The sequence below is a fragment of the Oncorhynchus keta genome, unplaced genomic scaffold, assembly GCF_023373465.1.
Source record: "Oncorhynchus keta strain PuntledgeMale-10-30-2019 unplaced genomic scaffold, Oket_V2 Un_contig_4578_pilon_pilon, whole genome shotgun sequence".
Taxonomy (NCBI): Eukaryota; Metazoa; Chordata; class Actinopteri; order Salmoniformes; family Salmonidae; genus Oncorhynchus; species Oncorhynchus keta.
Genome location: NW_026287856.1, coordinates 1 through 21268, shown reverse-complemented (window position 1 = coordinate 21268; position 21268 = coordinate 1). Strand labels below are relative to the sequence as shown.

The following is a 21268-nucleotide window of genomic DNA, read 5'->3' as shown; positions in this document are numbered from 1 at the left end:
TGTGTCAGTAATGTGGTACTGTCTCTATGGTGACTGGTAATGAGACAGCGTGTCAGTAATGTGGTACTGTCTCTATGGTGACTGGTAATGAGACAGTGTGTCAGTAATGTGGTACTGTCTCTATGGTGACTGGTAATGAGACAGTGTGTCAGTATTGTGGTACTGTCTCTATGGTGACTGGTAATGAGACAGTGTGTCAGTAATGTGGTACTGTCTCTATGGTGACTGGTAATGAGACAGAGTCTCTATGGTGACTGGTAATGAGACAGCGTGTCAGTAATGTGGTACTGTCTCTATGGTGACTGGTAATGAGACAGTGTGTCAGTAATGTGGTACTGTCTCTATGGTGACTGGTAATGAGACAGAGTCTCTATGGTGACTGGTAATGAGACAGCGTGTCAGTAATGTGGTACTGTCTCTATGGTGACTGGTAATGAGACAGAGTCTCTATGGTGACTGGTAATGAGACAGCGTGTCAGTAATGTGGTGCTGTCTCTATGGTGACTGGTAATGAGACAGTGTGTCAGTAATGTGGTACTGTCTCTATGGTGACTGGTAATGAGACAGCGTCTCTATGGTGACTGGTAATGAGACAGTGTGTCAGTAATGTGGTACTGTCTCTATGGTGACTGGTAATGAGACAGTGTGTCAGTAATGTGGCACTGTCTCTATGGTGACTGGTAATGAGACAGCGTGTCAGTAATGTGGTACTGTCTCTATGGTGACTGGTAATGAGACAGCGTCTCTATGGTGACTGGTAATGAGACAGTGTGTCAGTAATGTGGTTCTGTCTCTATGGTGACTGGTAATGAGACAGCGTCTCTATGGTGACTGGTAATGAGACAGTGTGTCAGTAATGTGGTACTGTCTCTATGGTGACTGGTAATGAGACAGTGTGTCAGTAATGTGGCACTGTCTCTATGGTGACTGGTAATGAGACAGCGTGTCAGTAATGTGGTACTGTCTCTATGGTGACTGGTAATGAGACAGCGTCTCTATGGTGACTGGTAATGAGACAGTGTGTCAGTAATGTGGGTGACTGGTAATGAGACTCTATGGTGACTGGTAATGAGACAGTGTGTCAGTAATGTGGTACTGTCTCTATGGTGACTGGTAATGAGACAGCGTGTCAGTAATGTGGTACTGTCTCTATGGTGACTGGTAATGAGACAGTGTGTCAGTAATGTGGTACTGTCTCTATGGTGACTGGTAATGAGACAGTGTGTCAGTAATGTGGTACTGTCTCTATGGTGACTGGTAATGAGACAGCGTGTCAGTAATGTGGTACTGTCTCTATGGTGACTGGTAATGAGACAGTGTGTCAGTAATGTGGTACTGTCTCTATGGTGACTGGTAATGAGACAGCGTGTCAGTAATGTGGTACTGTCTCTATGGTGACTGGTAATGAGACAGCGTGTCAGTAATGTGGTACTGTCTCTATGGTGACTGGTAATGAGACAGCGTGTCAGTAATGTGGCACTGTGGTACTGTCTCTATGGTGACTGGTAATGAGACAGTGTGTCATGTGGTACTGTCTCTATGGTGACTGGTAATGAGACAGTGTGTCAGTATGTGGTACTGTCTCTATGGTGACTGGTAATGAGACAGTGTGGTACTGTCTCTATGAGACAGTAGTATGTGGTACTGTCTCTATGGTGACTGGTAATGAGACAGCGTGTCAGTAATGTGGTGCTGTCTCTATGGTGACTGGTAATGAGACAGCGTGTCAGTAATGTGGTACTGTCTCTATGGTGACTGGTAATGAGACAGTGTGTCAGTAATGTGGTACTGTCTCTATGGTGACTGGTAATGAGACAGCGTGTCAGTATACTGTCTCTATGGTGACTGGTAATGAGACAGCAGTAATGTGGTACTGTCTCTATGGTGACTGGTAATGAGACAGCGTGTCAGTATTGTGGTACTGTCTCTATGGTGACTGGTAATGAGACAGCGTGTCAGTAATGTGGTACTGTCTCTATGGTGACTGGTAATGAGACAGCGTGTCAGTAATGTGGTACTGTCTCTATGGTGACTGGTAATGAGACAGTGTGTCAGTAATGTGGTACTGTCTCTATGGTGACTGGTAATGAGACAGCGTGTCAGTAATGTGGTGCTGTCTCTATGGTGACTGGTAATGAGACAGCGTCTCTATGGTGACTGGTAATGAGACAGTGTCTCTATGGTGACTGGTAATGAGACAGCGTCTCTATGGTGACTGGTAATGAGACAGCGTCTCTATGGTGACTGGTAATGAGACAGTGTGTCAGTAATGTGGTACTGTCTCTATGGTGACTGGTAATGAGACAGCGTGTCAGTAATGTGGTACTGTCTCTATGGTGACTGGTAATGAGACAGTGTGTCAGTAATGTGGTACTGTCTCTATGGTGACTGGTAATGAGACAGCGTCTCTATGGTGACTGGTAATGAGACAGTGTGTCAGTAATGTGGTACTGTCTCTATGGTGACTGGTAATGAGACAGTGTGTCAGTAATGTGGCACTGTCTCTATGGTGACTGGTAATGAGACAGCGTGTCAGTAATGTGGTACTGTCTCTATGGTGACTGGTAATGAGACAGCGTCTCTATGGTGACTGGTAATGAGACAGTGTGTCAGTAATGTGGTACTGTCTCTATGGTGACTGGTAATGAGACAGCGTCTCTATGGTGACTGGTAATGAGACAGTGTGTCAGTAATGTGGTACTGTCTCTATGGTGACTGGTAATGAGACAGCGTGTCAGTAATGTGGTACTGTCTCTATGGTGACTGGTAATGAGACAGCGTGTCATGGTGACTGGTAATGAGACAGCGTGGTATTGTGGTACTGTCTCTATGGTGACTGGTAATGAGACAGCGTGTCAGTAATGTGGTACTGTCTCTATGGTGACTGGTAATGAGACAGCGTCTCTATGGTGACTGGTAATGAGACAGTGTGTCATGTGATGTGGTACTGTCTCTATGGTGACTGGTAATGAGACAGGTGACTGTAATGTGGTACTGTCTCTATGGTGACTGGTAATGAGACAGTGTGTCAGTAATGTGGTACTGTCTCTATGGTGACTGGTAATGAGACAGTGTGTCAGTAATGTGGTACTGTCTCTATGGTGACTGGTAATGAGACAGTGTGTCAGTAATGTGGTACTGTCTCTATGGTGACTGGTAATGAGACAGTGTCTCTATGGTGACTGGTAATGAGACAGTGTGTCAGTAATGTGGTACTGTCTCTATGGTGACTGGTAATGAGACAGCGTCTCTATGGTGACTGGTAATGAGACAGTGTGTCAGTAATGTGGTACTGTCTCTATGGTGACTGGTAATGAGACAGCGTCTCTATGGTGACTGGTAATGAGACAGTGTCTCTATGGTGACTGGTAATGAGACAGCGTCTCTATGGTGACTGGTAATGAGACAGCGTCTCTATGGTGACTGGTAATGAGACAGCGTGTCAGTAATGTGGTACTGTCTCTATGGTGACTGGTAATGAGACAGTGTGTCAGTAATGTGGTACTGTCTCTATGGTGACTGGTAATGAGACAGTGTGTCAGTAATGTGGTACTGTCTCTATGGTGACTGGTAATGAGACAGTGTGTCAGTAATGTGGTACTGTCTCTATGGTGACTGGTAATGAGACAGTGTCTCTATGGTGACTGTCTAATGAGTGACTGGTAATGAGACTGTCTCTATGGTGACTGGTAATGAGACAGTGTGTCAGTAATGTGGTACTGTCTCTATGGTGACTGGTAATGAGACAGTGTGTCAGTAATGTGGTACTGTCTCTATGGTGACTGGTAATGAGACAGTGTGTCAGTATTGTGGTACTGTGCGTCTCTGTTGCTGTCCTAGCCAGTCCTCACCTGTCTCTGTTGTAGCCCACCTCAGCTGTGGCGTTGGGGGAGGGGATGAGGAGATCCACTACTCCAGTCTCCAACTCCTACACAGGAAATAGGCGTCAGTCTCACAAGATATCCTGTCCACAGCCCGTCTCTAAATAATATCACTTTTCTGACTCACGATTTGTTAGTTGAACATTTCAGGAAACCAGTAAATTCCTCTGGTAAAGAAGTTTGGATAAACTCAGAAGAATAGACAAGAACATAGTGCAGACACCACAAGGAAATGACTTCAGGTTGAGACTGAGGATTTGTTCCCAAATATAAAACAGCAAACCACTTAGAATGTATGTTACTGTCCCACTATTTATAATAGTCACTAATTCTACTGTTACTGTCTCACTATTTATAATAGTCACTAATTCTACTGTTACTGTCTCACTACTATTTATAATACAGTCACTAATTCTACTGTTACTGTCTCACTATTTATAATAGTCACTAATTCTACTGTTACTGTCCCACTACTATTTATAATAGTCACTAATTCTACTGTTACTGTCTCACTACTATTTATAATACAGTCACTAATTCTACTGTTAATGTCCCACTACTATTTATAATAGTCACTAATTCTACTGTTACTGTCCCACTACTATTTATAATAGTCACTGTCTCACTACTATTTATAATAGTCACTAATTCTACTGTTACTGTCCCACTACTATTTATAATAGTCACTAATTCTACTGTTACTATCTCACTACTATTTATAATAGTCACTAATTCTACTGTTACTGTCTCACTACTATTTATAATAGTCACTAATTCTACTGTTACTGTCTCACTATTTATAAAAAATCAAATAAAATCAAATCAACAGTAGTACAGTCACTGATTCTATTGTTAATAATACCTCCTGCAGCATCTAACTGTGAACTCTACTGTAACTGACACATCTAACTGTAAACTCTACTGTAACTGACACATCTAACTGTAAACTCTACTGTAACTGACACATCTAACTGTAAACTCTACTGTAACTGACACATCTATCTGTAAACTCTACTGTAGTTAAACTGTTACTCTACCTGACACATCTAACTGTAAACTCTACCTGTAACTGACACATCTAACTGTAAACTCTACCTGTAACTGACACATCTAACTGTAAACTCTAATGTAACTGACACATCTAACTGTAAACTCTACTGTAACTGACACATCTAACTGTAAACTCTACTGTAACTGACACATCTAACTGTAAACTCTACTGTAACTGACACATCTAACTGTAAACTCTACTGTAACTGACACATCTAACTGTAAACTCTACTGTAACTGACACATCTAACTGTAAACTCTACTGTAACTGACACATCTAACTGTAAACTCTGTAAATGACACATCTAACTATAAACTCTACTGTAACTGACACATCTAACTATAAACTCTACTGTAACTGACACATCTAACTATAAACTCTACTGTAAATGACACATCTAACTGTAAACTCTACCTGTAACTGACACATCTAACTGTAAACTCTACCTGTAACTGACACATCTAACTGTAAACTCTACTGTAACTGACACATCTATCTGTAAACTCTACTGTAGTTAAACTGTTACTCTACCTGACACATCTAACTGTAAACTCTACTGTAACTGACACATCTAACTGTAAACTCTACTGTAACTGACACATCTAACTGTAAACTCTACTGTAACTGACACATCTAACTGTAAACTCTGTAAATGACACATCTAACTATAAACTCTACTGTAACTGACACATCTAACTATAAACTCTACTGTAACTGACACATCTAACTATAAACTCTACTGTAACTGACACATCTAACTATAAACTCTACTGTAAATGACACATCTAACTGTAAACTCTACCTGTAACTGACACATCTAACTGTAAACTCTACCTGTAACTGACACATCTAACTGTAAACTCTACTGTAACTGACACATCTATCTGTAAACTCTACTGTAGTTAAACTGTTACTCTACCTGACACATCTAACTGTAAACTCTACCTGTAACTGACACATCTAACTGTAAACTCTACCTGTAACTGACACATCTAACTGTAAACTCTACTGTAACTGACACATCTATCTGTAAACTCTACTGTAGTTAAACTGTTAAACTCTACCTGACACATCTAACTGTAAACTCTACCTGTAACTGACACATCTAACTGTAAACTCTACCTGTAACTGACACATCTAACTGTAAACTCTACTGTAACTGACACATCTAACTGTAAACTCTACTGTAACTGACACATCTAACTGTAAACTCTACTGTAACTGACACATCTAACTGTAAACTCTACTGTAACTGACACATCTAACTGTAAACTCTGTAAATGACACATCTAACTATAAACTCTACTGTAACTGACACATCTAACTATAAACTCTACTGTAACTGACACATCTAACTATAAACTCTACTGTAACTGACACATCTAACTATAAACTCTACTGTAAATGACACATCTAACTGTAAACTCTACCTGTAACTGACACATCTAACTGTAAACTCTACCTGTAACTGACACATCTAACTGTAAACTCTACTGTAACTGACACATCTAACTATAAACTCTACTGTAACTGACACATCTTAACTGTAAACTCTACTGTAACTGACACATCTAACTGTAAACTCTACTGTAACTGACACATCTAACTGTAAACTCTACTGTAACTGACACATCTAACTGTAAACTCTACTGTAACTGACACATCTATCTGTAAACTCTACTGTAGTTAAACTGTTACTCTACCTGACACATCTAACTGTAAACTCTACTGTAACTGACACATCTTAACTGTAAACTCTACTGTAACTGACACATCTAACTGTAAACTCTACTGTAACTGACACATCTAACTGTAAACTCTACTGTAACTGACACATCTAACTGTAAACTCTACTGTAACTGACACATCTATCTGTAAACTCTACTGTAGTTAAACTGTTACTCTACCTGACACATCTAACTGTAAACTCTACCTGTAACTGACACATCTAACTGTAAACTCTACCTGTAACTGACACATCTAACTGTAAACTCTACTGTAACTGACACATCTAACTGTAAACTCTACTGTAACTCTACTGTAACTGACACATCTAACTGTAAACTCTGTAAATGACACATCTAACTATAAACTCTACTGTAACTGACACATCTAACTATAAACTCTACTGTAACTGACACATCTAACTATAAACTCTACTGTAACTGACACATCTAACTATAAACTCTACTGTAACTGACACATCTAACTATAAACTCTACTGTAAATGACACATCTAACTGTAAACTCTACCTGTAACTGACACATCTAACTGTAAACTCTACCTGTAACTGACACATCTAACTGTAAACTCTACTGTAACTGACACATCTAACTGTAAACTCTGTACTGACACATTAAACTGTTACTCTACCTGACACATCTAACTGTAAACTCTACCTGTAACTGACACATCTAACTGTAAACTCTACCTGTAACTGACACATCTAACTGTAAACTCTACTGTAACTGACACATCTAACTGTAAACTCTACTGTAACTGACACATCTAACTGTAAACTCTACTGTAACTGACACATCTAACTGTAAACTCTACTGTAACTGACACATCTAACTGTAAACTCTACTGTAACTGACACATCTAACTGTAAACTCTGTAAATGACACATCTAACTATAAACTCTACTGTAACTGACACATCTAACTATAAACTCTACTGTAACTGACACATCTAACTATAAACTCTACTGTAAATGACACATCTAACTGTAAACTCTACCTGTAACTGACACATCTAACTGTAAACTCTACCTGTAACTGACACATCTAACTGTAAACTCTACTGTAACTGACACATCTAACTATAAACTCTACTGTAACTGACACATCTAACTGTAAACTCTACCTGTAACTGACACATCTAACTGTAAACTCTACCTGTAACTGACACATCTAACTGTAAACTCTACTGTAACTGACACATCTAACTGTAAACTCTACCTGTAACTGACACATCTAACTGTAAACTCTACTGTAACTGACACATCTAACTGTAAACTCTAATGTAACTGACACAGCTTACTGTAAACTCTACTGTAACTGACACATCTAACTGTAAACTCTACTGTAGTTAAACTGTTACTCTACCTAACATCTTACTGTAAACTCTACTGTAACTGACACATCTAACTGTAAACTCTACTGTAGTTAAACTGTTACTCTACCTAACATCTTACTGTAAACTCTACTGTAACTGACACATCTAACTGTAAACTCTACTGTAGTTAAACTGTTACTCTACCTAACATCTTACTGTAAACTCTACTGTAACTGACACATCTTACTGTAAACTCTACTGTAGTTAAACTGTTAATCTACCTGACATCTTACTGTAAACTCTACTGTAGTTAACCTGTTACTCTACCTAACATCTTACTGTAAACTCTACTGTAGTTAAACTGTTACTCTACCTGACACATCTCAGTGATGGTGTCATCAAACACCCCTCCAGCATCGTCGGCCCCCTCCCCCACCAGCTTGACCTTCCAGGCCCTGGACGGCAGCCGCAGGTCAGACGCATTCAGCTTGACCACCTGACGGGCTATCTGCACAAAGATGGGCTTACACTTACGACCCCTGGACAGAAAGAGAGGAGGATGGAGAGAGAGGCAGAGAGAGGGGCAGAGAGAGAAAGAAAGAGAAAGAAAGAGAGAGAGGATGGAGAGAGATAGGGGGAGGAGGTAGAGGATGGAGAGAAAGGCAGAGAGAGATGGCGGAGGTAGAGAATGGAGGGAGAGAGAGAGGGAGAGAGAGAGAGAGAGACAGAGATAGGTAGAGGATGGAGAGAAGGTAGAGGATGGAGAGAGAGAGAGGGAGAAGGTAGAGGATGGAGAGAGAGAGAAGGTAGAGAGAGAGAGAGAAGGTAGAGGATGGAGAGAGAGAAGGTAGAGAGAGACAGAGATAGGTAGAGGATGGAGAGAAGGTAGAGGATGGAGAGAGAGAAGGTAGAGGAAGGAGAGAGAGGGAGAGAGAGAGAGAGAGAGAGAGAGAGAGAGAGAGAGAGAGAGAGAGAGAGAAGTAGAGGATGGAGAGAGAGAGGAGGGAGAGAGAGAGAGAGAGAGAGAGAGAGAGAGAGAGAGAGAGAGAGAGAGAGAGAGAAGGTAGAGGAAGGAGAGGGAGGGAGAGAGAGAGAGAGAGAGAGAGAGAGAGAGAAGGTAGAGGATGGAGAGAGAGAGGGAGGGGAGAGAGAGAGAGAGAGAGAGAGAGAGAGAGAGAGAGAGAGAGAGAGAGAGAGAGAGAGATGATGAAAAAGGGAGGCAGAGAACAATTAGTTGAATCTCAATGAACATAAACACACTGCATTTCATACTGGTAGAGGATGGAGAGAGAGGGAGGGGGAGAGAGATCATAAACACACTGATTTCATACTGAGAGAGAGAGAGAGAGAGAGAGAGAGAGAGAGAGAAGGCATAGAGGAGAGACATCATAAACACACTGCAGACCAAGAGAAGGTAGAGGAAGGAGGAGAACAGAGAGAGAGAGAGAGAGTGGAGAGAGAGAGAGAGAGAGAACCTCTACATCTCTACTCCTCTAGGATAGTGGAGAGAGAGAGGACAGTGGACAGAGAGGAGAGGACAGTGGAGAGAAGGTAGAGGAAGGAGAGGAGGGAGAGAGAGAGAGAGAGAGAGGCAGAGGAAGATGATGAAAAAGGGAGGCAGAGAACAATTAGTTGAATCTCAATGTAACATAAACACACTGCATTTCATACTGCCGTACCGAGCAGACATCATAACATAAACACAGACCGTGAGACAGACCGTGAGGAGAACATCTCTACTCCTCTAGGATAGTGGACAGACCGTGAGGAGAACATCTCTACTCCTCTAGGATAGTGGACAGACCGTGAGGAGAACCTCTACATCTCTACTCCTCTAGGACAGTGGACAGACCGTGAGGAGAACATCTCTACTCCTCTAGGATAGTGGACAGACCGTGAGGAGAACCTCTACATCTCTACTCCTCTAGGACAGTGGACAGACCGTGAGAACATCTCTACTCCTCTAGGAGAACCATCTCTACATCTCTACTCCTCTAGGACAGTGGACAGACCGTGAGGAGAACCTCTACATCTCTACTCCTCTAGGATAGTGGACAGACCGTGAGGAGAACATCTCTACTCCTCTAGGATAGTGGACATACCGTGTGGAGATCCTTTTGACAGTGATTTGGGGTCCATAGTTCTTTCCTTGCACCATAGTCTTCCCTATGGACCTCACCATGGGGAGAGTATAGACTCTGGGGGCCAGCAGGGGCCTCAACTGGCCCTGGACGATGCCCCACGTCCCTGTGTTGTAGTGGGACGTACAGCTCTGAAACAGACACACACAGTAGAGAGGAATGAGTCAGATGTCTTGAATCATAATGGACAATCAATACAGGATTATACAGTAGAGAGTAGGGCTGAGGTTGATACAATACAGGATTATACAGTAGAGAGTAGGGCTGAGGTTGATACAATACAGGATTATACAGTAGAGAGTAGGGCTGAGGTTGATACAATACAGGATTATACAGTAGAGAGTAGGGCTGAGGTTGATACAATACAGGATTATACAGTAGAGAGTAGGGCTGAGGTTGATACAATACAGGATTATACAGTAGAGAGTAGGGCTGAGGTTGAGTGAGGTGTGTGTGGTGAGGTGAGGTGTGTGAGGTGAGGTGTGTGTACCTGGTTGTTGGGACTGAGGTTGAGGGAGGGGTGTGTACCTGGTTGTTGGGGCTGAGGTTGAGTGAGGGGTGTGTACCTGGTTGTTGGGACTGAGGTTGAGTGAGGGGTGTGTACCTGGTTGTTGGGACTGAGGTTGAGTGAGGGGTGTGTACCTGGTTGTTGGGACTGAGGTTGAGGGAGGGGTGTGTACCTGGTTGTTGGGGCCGAGGTTGAGTGAGGGGTGGTTACCTGGTTGTTGGGGCTGAGTGAGGTGTGTGTACCTGGTTGTTGGGGCTGAGGTTGAGTGAGGGGTGTGTACCTGGTTGTTGGGGCTGAGGTTGAGTGAGGGGTGTGTACCTGGTTGTTGGGGCTGAGGTTGAGGAGGGGTGGTTACCTGGTTGTTGGGGCTGAGGTTGAGTGAGGGGTGGTTACCTGGTTGTTGGGGCTGAGGTTGAGTGAGGGGTGTGTACCTGGTTGTTGGGGCTGAGGTGGAGTGAGGGGTGTGTACCTGGTTGTTGGGGCTGAGGTTGTGTGAGGTGTGGTTGTTGGGGCTGAGGTTGAGTGAGGTGTGGTTGTTGGGGCTGAGGTTGAGTGAGGGGTGGTTACCTGGTTGTTGGGGCTGAGGTTGAGGGAGGGGTGGTTACCTGGTTGTTGGGGCTGAGGTTGAGGGAGGGGTGGTTACCTGGTTGTTGGGGCTGAGGTTGAGTGAGGGGTGGTTACCTGGTTGTTGGGGCTGAGGTTGAGTGAGGGGTGGTTACCTGGTTGTTGGGGCTGAGGTTGAGGGAGGGGTGGTTACCTGGTTGTTGGGGCTGAGGTTGAGTGAGGGGTGGTTACCTGGTTGTTGGGGCTGAGGTTGAGTGAGGGGTGTGTACCTGGTTGTTGGGGCTGAGGTTGAGTGAGGGGTGTGTACCTGGTTGTTGGGGCTGAGGTTGAGTGAGGGGTGGTTACCTGGTTGTTGGGGCTGAGGTTGAGTGAGGGGTGTGTACCTGGTTGTTGGGGCTGAGGTTGAGGGAGGGGTGTGTACCTGGTTGTTGGGGCTGAGGTTGAGGGAGGGGTGTGTACCTGGTTGTTGGGGCTGAGGTTGAGTGAGGGGTGTTACCTGGTTGTTGGGGCTGAGGTTGAGTGAGGGGTGTGTTACCTGGTTGTTGGGGCTGAGGTTGAGTGAGGGGTGGTTACCTGGTTGTTGGGGCTGAGGTTGAGTGAGGGGTGGTTACCTGGTTGTTGGGGCTGAGGTTGAGTGAGGGGTGGTTACCTGGTTGTTGGGGCTGAGGTTGAGTGAGGGGTGTGTACCTGGTTGTTGGGGCTGAGGTTGAGGGAGGGGTGTGTACCTGGTTGTTGGGGCTGAGGTTGAGTGAGGGGTGTGTACCTGGTTGTTGGGACTGAGGTTGAGGGAGGGGTGTGTACCTGGTTGTTGGGGCCGAGGTTGAGGGAGGGGTGGTTACCTGGTTGTTGGGGCTGAGGTTGAGGGAGGGGTGTGTACCTGGTTGTTGGGGCTGAGGTTGAGGGAGGGGTGGTTACCTGGTTGTTGGGGCTGAGGTTGAGGGAGGGGTGTGTACCTGGTTGTTGGGGCTGAGGTTGAGTGAGGTGTGGTTACCTGGTTGTTGGGGCTGAGGTTGAGGAGGGGTGGTTACCTGGTTGTTGGGGCTGAGGTTGAGTGAGGGGTGTGTACCTGGTTGTTGGGGCTGAGGTTGAGGGAGGGTGTGTACCTGGTTGTTGGGGCTGAGGTTGAGTGAGGGTGTGTACCTGGTTGTTGGGGCTGAGGTTGAGTGAGGTGTGTGTACCTGGTTGTTGGGGCTGAGGTTGAGTGAGGTGTGTACCTGGTTGTTGGGGCTGAGGTTGAGGAGGTGTGTGTACCTGGTTGTTGGGGCTGAGGTTGAGGGAGGGGTGTGTACCTGGTTGTTGGGGCTGAGGTTGAGGGGGGGTGGTTACCTGGTTGTTGGGGCTGAGGTTGAGTGAGGGGTGGTTACCTGGTTGTTGGGGCTGAGGTTGAGTGAGGGGTGGTTACCTGGTTGTTGGGGCTGAGGTTGAGTAAGGGGTGTGTACCTGGTTGTTGGGGCTGAGGTTGAGGGAGGGGTGGTTACCTGGTTGTTGGGGCTGAGGTTGAGGGAGGGGTGTGTACCTGGTTGTTGGGGCTGAGGTTGAGGGAGGGTGGTTACCTGGTTGTTGGGGCTGAGGTTGAGGGAGGGGTGGTACCTGGTTGTTGGGGCTGAGGTTGAGGAGGGGTGGTTACCTGGTTGTTGGGGCTGAGGTTGAGTGAGGGTGGTTACCTGGTTGTTGGGGCTGAGGTTGAGGGAGGGGTGGTTACCTGGTTGTTGGGGCTGAGGTTGAGTAATCTCCATGATGAGTACATGAGGTCAGAGAAGTGATAAAGAACACGTAGTCTGGGTTGAGGACTGCCTCCATGCTGACCTCTCTCAGAGAGCTGAACTGGGGAGGCACCGCTGACGGCAGGCCGAGCTGGAGGGGTACGGAGGAACCTGGAGACGGGGGCAGAACAAACACATGTCAAAGACAGAGAGGGAGGGAGGGAGGGAGAGAGAGAGACAGAGAGACAGAGAGAAAGGGGGGAGGGAGGGAGAGAGAGAGGGAGGGAGAGAGGGCAGGGAGAGAGACCTGGGGGAGAGGAAGGGGGAGGGAGGGACAAGAGAGAGAGAGAGAGGGAGAGAGAGAGAGAGAGGGAGAGGGAGAGAGAGAGAGAGGGAGGGGAGAGAGAGAGAGAGAGAGGCAGGAGAGAGAGAGGAAGGGGGGAGGGAGGGAGAGAGAGAGAGGAGAGAGAGAGAGAGAGAGAGGAGGGAGAGAGAGAGGGAGAGGGGAGGAAGGGGGAGGGAGGGAGAGAGGAAGGGGGGAGAGAGGAAGGGGGGAGGGAGGGAGAGAGAGAGAGAGAGAGAGGAGAGAGAGAGAGAGAGAGAGAGGAGAGAGAGAGGGAGAGAGAGAGGAAGGGGGAGGGAGGGAGAGAGGAACCTGAGAGAGGGGCAGAAAGAGGGAGGGAGGGAGGAGAGAGAGGAGAGGAGAGGGAGGGAGGGGGGAGGGAGAGAGAGAGAGAGAGAGAGAGAGAGAGAGAGGGGGAGGGAGGGAGGAAGAGGGAGAGGGGAGAGGGAGAGAGAGGAGGGAGGGAGGGAGAGGGAGAGAGAGAGGAGAGGGATGTTATCAGAGACTATTGACTGATGACCCTGGAGGTCAGAAGAGGAAGGGGGGAGGGAGGGAGAGAGAGACAGAGAGAGAGAGAGAGAGAGAGAGAGAGAGAGAGCCATCTAGAGTTGGGGAGGGTTTATTTCAGGACACTATTGACTGATGACCCTGAGATCAGAACACACCCCATTTCATCAGAAGGTAGGTGGAATTTACTGCCATCTAGAGTTGGAGATATGATGACTCCATGTTAAAGTACCTGACCATTAAACACCTCAACAGGTACAGAGGCTGTCAGTCCACGTGTTGACTGAAGGAGAGAGACTGCCTGCTGTGTGTGTGTGTGTGTGTCTATGTGTGTGTGTGTGTGTCTGTGTGTGTGTGTGTGTGTGTGTGTGTGTGTGTGTGTGTCTATGTGTGTGTGTCTGTGTGTGTGTGTGTGTGTGTGTGTGTGTGTGTGTGTGTGTGTGTGTGTGTGTGTGTGTGTGTGTGTGTGTGTATGTGTGTGTGTGTGTGTATGTGTATATGTGTGTGTGTGTGTGTGTGTGTGTGTGTGTGTGTGTGTGTGTGTCTGTGTGTGTGTGTGTGTGTGTGTGTGTGTGTGTGTGTCTGTGTGTGTGTGTGTGTGTGTGTGTGTGTGTGTGTGTATGTGTGTGTGTGTGTGTGTGTGTGTGTGTGTATGTGTGTGTGTGTGTGTGTGTGTGTGTGTGTGTGTGTGTGTGTGTGTGTGTGTGTGTGTGTGTGTGTGTGTGTGTGTGTGTGTGTGTGTGTGTGTGTGTGTGTGTGTGTGTATATTAATGTGTGTGTGTGTGTGTGTCTATATATGTGTGTGTGTGTGTGTGTGTGTGTGTGTGTGTGTGTGTGTGTGTGTGTGTGTGTATATCTATGTGTGTGTGTGTGTGTATATATATGTGTGTGTGTGTGTGTGTGTCTGTGTGTATATATATATGTGTGTGTGTGTGTGTGTGTGTGTGTGTATATATATATATATATGTGTGTGTGTCTGTGTGTGTGTGTGTGTGTGTGTGTGTGTGTGTGTGTGTGTGTGTGTGTGTGTCTATGTGTGTGTGTATATATATATATGTGTGTGTGTGTGTGTGTGTGTGTGTGTGTGTGTGTGTGTGTGTGTGTATATATATATATATATATGTATATATATATATATATATATATATGTGTGTGTGTGTGTGTGTGTGTGTGTGTGTGTGTGTGTGTGTTTACCCGGAGCCCGGGGAGGGACAGACGGAGCGGTCCAGGCAGCAGAGTGACAGCGACCAGCAGAGACCTGGTGAATGTCCTTCCCCTGTAGTGATGTCACCAGGGTGGGCTCTCTCACATGGTTGGTGTGGCCCAGACCCAACTAGGAGACAGAGAGACACAGATCAAGACTCAACTAGGAGACAGAGAGACACAGATCAAGACCCAACTAGGAGACAGAGAGAACAGAGACACAGATCAAGACCCAACTAGGAGACAGAGACACTGATCAAGACCCAACTAGGAGACAGAGACACTGATCAAGACCCAACTAGGAGACAGAGAGACACAGATCAAGACCCAACTAGGAGACAGAGAGACACAGATCAAGACCCAACTAGGAGACAGAGAGAAAATAGAGACACAGATCAAGACCCAACTAGGAGACAGAGAGAACAGAGACACAGATCAAGACCCAACTAGGAGACAGAGAGACACAGATCAAGACCCAACTAGGAGACAGAGAGACACAGATCAAGACCCAACTAGGAGACAGAGAGAACAGAGACACAGATCAAGACCCAACTAGGGGACAGAGAGACACTGTCAAGACCTAGGAGACAGAGAGAAAATAGAGACACTGTCAAGACCCAACTAGGAGACAGAGAGAACAGAGACACTGATCAAACCCCCTGTGTGGGTGTGTGTTGTACTAGGAGACAGAGAGACACAGATCAAGACCCTGTGTAGGAGACAGAGAGAAAATAGAGACACTGATCAAGACCCAACTAGGAGACAGAGAGAACAGAGACACAGATCAAGACCCAACTAGGAGACAGAGAGACACAGATCAAGACCCAACTAGGGACAGAGACACAGATCAAGACCCAACTAGGAGACAGAGAGAACAGAGACACAGATCAAGACCCAACTAGGAGACAGAGAGTACACAGATCAAGACCCAACTAGGAGTACAGAGAGAAAATAGTGACACTGATCAAGACCTGTCCCTAGTGTGACAGAGAGAACCTGTCACTGATCAAGACCCAACTAGGAGACAGAGAGTAAATGTCCACTGATCAAGACCCAACTAGGAGACAGAGAAAATGTCCACTGATCAAGACCTGTCCCTAGGAGACAGAGAGAACAGAGACACTGATCAAGACCCAACTGGAGACAGAGAGAAAATAGAGACCAGATCAGACACAGCCCAACTAGGAGACAGAGAGAACAGAGACACAGATCAAGACCCCCTAGGAGACAGAGAGTCAAGTCCCAACTAGTGACAGAGAGAAAAGAGACCTGTCCCTGATCCAACTAGGAGACAGAGAGAACAGTCCCACAGATCAAGACCCAACTAGTGAGACAGAGACACTGATCAAGATCCAACTAGGAGACAGAGTGAGCAGAGACACTGTCAAGACCCAACTAGGAGACAGAGACACAGATCAAGACCCAACTAGGAGACAGAGACACTGATCAAGACCCAACTAGGAGACAGAGAGAACAGAGACACAGATCAAGACCCAACTAGGAGACAGAGAGAACAGAGACACTGATCAAGACCCAACTAGGAGACAGAGAGAACAGAGACACAGATCAAGACCCAACTAGGAGACAGAGAGAACAGAGACACAGATCAAGACCCAACTAGGAGACAGAGAGAACAGAGACACAGATCAAGACCCAACTAGGAGACAGACAGAGAACATCGAGACACAGATCAAGACCCAACTAGGAGACACAGATCAAGACCCAACTAGGAGACAGAGACACAGATCAAGACCCAACTAGGAGACAGAGAGAAAAGAGACACAGATCAAGACCCAACTAGGAGACAGAGAGAACAGAGACACAGATCAAGACCCAACTAGGAGACAGAGAGAACATAGAGACACAGATCAAGACCCAACTAGGAGACAGAGAGACACAGATCAAGACCCAACTAGGAGACAGAGAGAACAGAGACACAAATCTGTCCCTGTGTGGGTGTGAGCACCTGTCCCTGTGTGGGTGTGAGTACCTGTCCCTGTGTGGGTGTGAGTACCTGTCCCTGTGTGGGTGTGAGTACCTGTCCCTGTAGTGAATGTGCAGTACCTGTCCCTGTGTGGGTGAATATACACCTGTCCCTGTGTGGGTGTGAGTACCTGTCCCTGTGTGGGTATGAGTACCTGTTCCTGTGTGGGTGTGAGTACCTGTCCCTGTGTGGGTGTGAGTACCTGTCCCTGTGTGGGTATGAGTACCTATCCCTGTATGGGTGTGACACCTATCCCTGTAGGGTGTGAGTACCTGTCCCTGTGTGGGTATAGTACCTGTCCCTGTGTGGGAATGATACCTGTCCCTGTAGGGTGTGAGTACCTGTCCCTGCCAGAATGTGACTACCTGTCCCAGTGTGGGTATGAGTTGTATTCTACCTGTCCCTCTGAATTGCTGCCCCAGGTATAGACCTCTCCTGTGGAGGACAGGACCAGTGTACTTCCGGCCCCCCACAGCCACATCCTGTATAAACACGTCAGACAGAGCTGGCACCACCTGGGGATATACTTCCTGGCCCGAATATACTCCGGCAGCCCTATCAGTCGGTCTGAATAGACTAGGGGGGAATATACACAGGATTGATGAGGGGTGTTACAGGCTAACAAAGACACATTCTGTATGTTATGTCTAAAGTAGACCGGATATTTTTTTGGGGGGGTCAAGAATCAAGACGGACGATGAAAATAATATAGAAATGCCTCAGCATGTTCTATTCTATAATATTTCTATGTTATCTGTTGGAACTGAACAGTGTGTGGTGCATCATATCCAGACCTTGTCCGAACGTGTACACGTTGCCATCTTTAGTGAGGGCAACAGAGAACTGAGTTCCACAGGACACCTTCTTGATGCCGAGGCCACAGAGAACGTCCACCTTCTGTGGAACAACAACAACGACAACAACAACAACAACAACGTGATTCACACACAACTGGAATATGACTTGGTGAATATGGCGCTGCAAGAGACAATATACACAGAATATACACAGAATATACACACAGAATATACTATAGACAGAATATACACAGAATATACTAATAGACAGAATATACTACCGCCAGAATATACTATAAGATATACAGAATATACTACAGAATATACTACCGCCAGAATATACAGAATATACTATAAAACAGAATATACTACAGAATATACTACCGCCAGAATATACTACCGCCAGAATATAAACAGAATATACTACCGCCAGAATATACTACCGCCAGAATATAAACAGAATATACTACCGCCAGAATATACTACCACCAGAATATACTACCGCCAGAATATACTACCACCAGAATATACTACCGCCAGAATATACTACCGCCAGAATATACTACCGCCAGAATATACTACCGCCAGAATATACAACCGCCAGAATATACTACCGCCAGAATATACAACCGCCAGAATATACTACCGCCAGAATATACTACCGCAGAATATACTACCGCCAGAATATACAACCGCCAGAATATAAACAGAATATACTACCGCCAGAATATACAACCGCCAGAATATACTACCAACGCAGAATATACTACCGCCAGAATATACTACCGCCAGAATATACAACCGCCAGAATATACTACCAACAGAATATACTACCGCCAGAATATACAACCGCCAGAATATAAACAGAATATACTACCGCAGAATATACTACCGCCAGAATATACTACCGCCAGAATATAAACAGAATATACTACCGCCAGAATATACTACCGCCAGAATATAAACAGAATATACTACCGCCAGAATATAAACAGAATATACTACCGCCAGAATATAAACAGAATATACTACCGCCAGAATATACTACCGCCAGAATATAAACCGCAGAATATACTACCGCCAGAATATACTACCGCCAGAATATACAACCGCCAGAATATACTACCGCCAGAATATACTACTACTGTCAACACTACCGTACATACCTGAGGAACAGACTGACAGTCAACACTACCGTACATACCTGAGGAGAGGACTTGGCGGTAGAATTCCCCAGGCCCAGTTTCCCGTAGTCTCCGTCTCCGAAGGCCCAGACCATCATTCCATCGACGGAGACGGCTACGGTGTGATTCAGACCACACGCCACCTGGGAACCGGACAGAACCAGACGTGGGTCAGGTGGTTCAATACCTGAACTGTGTTTGACCTGGTTTACCTGACACAACGAAACCAAATGCTTTCAGAGAATGTGTTTTTTATGCTGTTATATTGTGATTGTTAGTGTATCTCACCTGTCCGACCTGGTATCTGTTAGTGTATATTACCTGGTATCTGTTAGTGTATCTCACCTGTCCGACCTGGTACCTGTTAGTGTATCTCACCTGGTATCTGTTAGTGTATCTCACCTGTCCGACCTGGTATCTGTTAGTGTATCTCACCTGTCCCTGGTATCTGTTAGTGTATCTCACCTGTCCCTATCTGTTAGTGTATCTCACCTGTCCGACCTGGTATCTGTTAGTGTATCTCACCTGTCCCTGGTATCCTGGTATCTGTTAGTGTATCTCTGTTACTCTGTCCCTGGTATCTGTTAGTGTATCTCATTCCCTGGTATCTGTTAGTGTATATTACCTGGTATCTGTTAGTGTATCTCACCTGTCCCTGGTATCTGTTAGTGTATATTACCTGGTATCTGTTAGTGTATCTCACCTGTCCCTGGTATCTGTTAGTGTATCTCACCTGTCCCTGGTACCTGGTATCTGTTAGTGTATCTCACCTGTCCGACCTGGTATCTGTTAGTGTATCTCACCTGTCCGACCTGGTATCTGCTAGTGTATATTACCTGGTACCTGTTAGTGTATCTCACCTGTCCGACCTGGTATCTGTTAGTGTATCTCACCTGTCCGACCTGGTATCTGTTAGTGTATCTCACCTGTCCGACCTGGTATCTGTTAGTGTATCTCACCTGTCCGACCTGGTATCTGTTAGTGTATCTCACCTGTCCGACCTGGTATCTGCTAGTGTATATTACCTGGTACCTGTTAGTGTATCTCACCTGTCCGACCTGGTACCTGTTAGTGTATCTCACCTGTCCGACCTGGTATCTGTTAGTGTATCTCACCTGTCCGACCTGGTATCTGTTAGTGTATCTCACCTGTCCGACCTGGTATCTGTTAGTGTATATTACCTGGTATCTGTTAGTGTATCTCACCTGTCCGACCTGGTATCTGTTAGTGTATATTACCTGGTATCTGTTAGTGTATCTCACCTGTCCGACCTGGTATCTGCTAGTGTATATTACCTGGTACCTGTTAGTGTATCTCACCTGTCCGACCTGGTATCTGTTAGTGTATATTACCTGGTATCTGTTAGTGTATCTCACCTGTCCGACCTGGTATCTGTTAGTGTATATCACCTGGTACCTGTTAGTGTATCTCACCTTACCTGGTATCTGTTAGTGTATCTCACCTGTCCGACCTGGTACCTGTTAGTGTATCTCACCTGTCCGACCTGGTATCTGTTAGTGTATCTCACCTGTCCGACCTGGTACCTGTTAGTGTATCTCACCTGTCCGACCTGGTACCTGTTAGTGTATATTACCTGGTACCTGTTAGTGTATCTCACCTGTCTGACCTGGTATCTGTTAGTGTATATTACCTGGTACCTGTTAGTGTATCTCACCTGTCCCCTGGTACCTGGTGTATCTCACCTGTCCGACCTGGTATCTGTTAGTGTATCTCACCTGTCCGACCTGGTACCTGTTAGTGTATCTCACCTGTCCGACCTGGTACCTGTTAGTGTATATCACCTGTCCCTGGCATACCTGTTAGTGTATATCACCTGTCCGACCTGGTACCTGTTAGTGTATCTCACCTGTCCCTGGTACCTGTTAGTGTATCTCACCTTCCGACCTGGTACCTGTTAGTGTATATTACCTGGTACCTGTCCGACCTGGTACTGTTAGTGTATCTCACCTGTCCGACCTGGTATCTGTTAGTGTATCTCACCTGTCCCTGGTATCTGTTAGTGTATCTCACCTGTCCCCTGGTATCTGTTAGTGTATCTCATGTCCGACCTGGTATCTGTTAGTGTATACCTGTCCCTGGTATCTGTTAGTGTATCTCACCTGTCCGACCTGGTACCTGTTAGTGTATCTCACCTGTCCGACCTGGTACCTGTTAGTGTATCTCACCTGTCCGACCTGGTACCTGTTAGTGTATCTCACCTGTCCGACCTGGTACCTGTTAGTGTATCTCACCTGTCCGACCTGGTACCTGTTAGTGTATCTCACCTGTCCCTGGTATCTGTTAGTGTATCTCACCTGTCCGACCTGGTACCTGTTAGTGTATC

General features: G+C 45.9%; 1 protein-coding gene and 1 long non-coding RNA gene across 36 annotated transcripts in view; both read right to left on the bottom strand.

Moving 5' to 3' along the window:
• The window catches only part of LOC127924822 (probable E3 ubiquitin-protein ligase HERC1), a 39530-nt gene extending 22072 nt beyond the window's left edge, over positions 1-17458 (bottom strand). The window contains exons 1-6 of the mRNA XM_052509443.1: positions 17341-17458; positions 14951-15089; positions 12906-13077; positions 10093-10262; positions 8364-8529; positions 3852-3928 (exon numbers count right to left, since the gene is read on the bottom strand). Of these exons, the coding sequence (XP_052365403.1) occupies positions 3852-3928; positions 8364-8529; positions 10093-10262; positions 12906-12950 (458 nt within the window). The 5' untranslated portion in view covers positions 12951-13077; positions 14951-15089; positions 17341-17458. The remainder of the gene's footprint in view (positions 1-3851; positions 3929-8363; positions 8530-10092; positions 10263-12905; positions 13078-14950; positions 15090-17340) is intronic.
• Positions 17459-17486: 28 nt separating this feature from the next.
• Positions 17487-21256, bottom strand: LOC127924832 (uncharacterized). 35 transcript variants are annotated; one of them, XR_008118970.1, is made up of 4 exons: positions 20453-20469; positions 18945-19067; positions 17738-17840; positions 17487-17510 (listed from the first exon to the last, which is right to left on the bottom strand). It is a non-coding gene; the product is annotated as an uncharacterized LOC127924832 (long non-coding RNA). The 35 variants fall into 35 exon arrangements; XR_008118937.1 differs by lacking the exon at positions 20453-20469 and adding an exon at positions 21240-21256 and having other exon boundaries at positions 17488-17510; XR_008118938.1 differs by lacking the exon at positions 20453-20469 and adding an exon at positions 21177-21193 and having other exon boundaries at positions 17488-17510.
• Between the last annotated feature and the right edge of the window lie 12 nt (positions 21257-21268).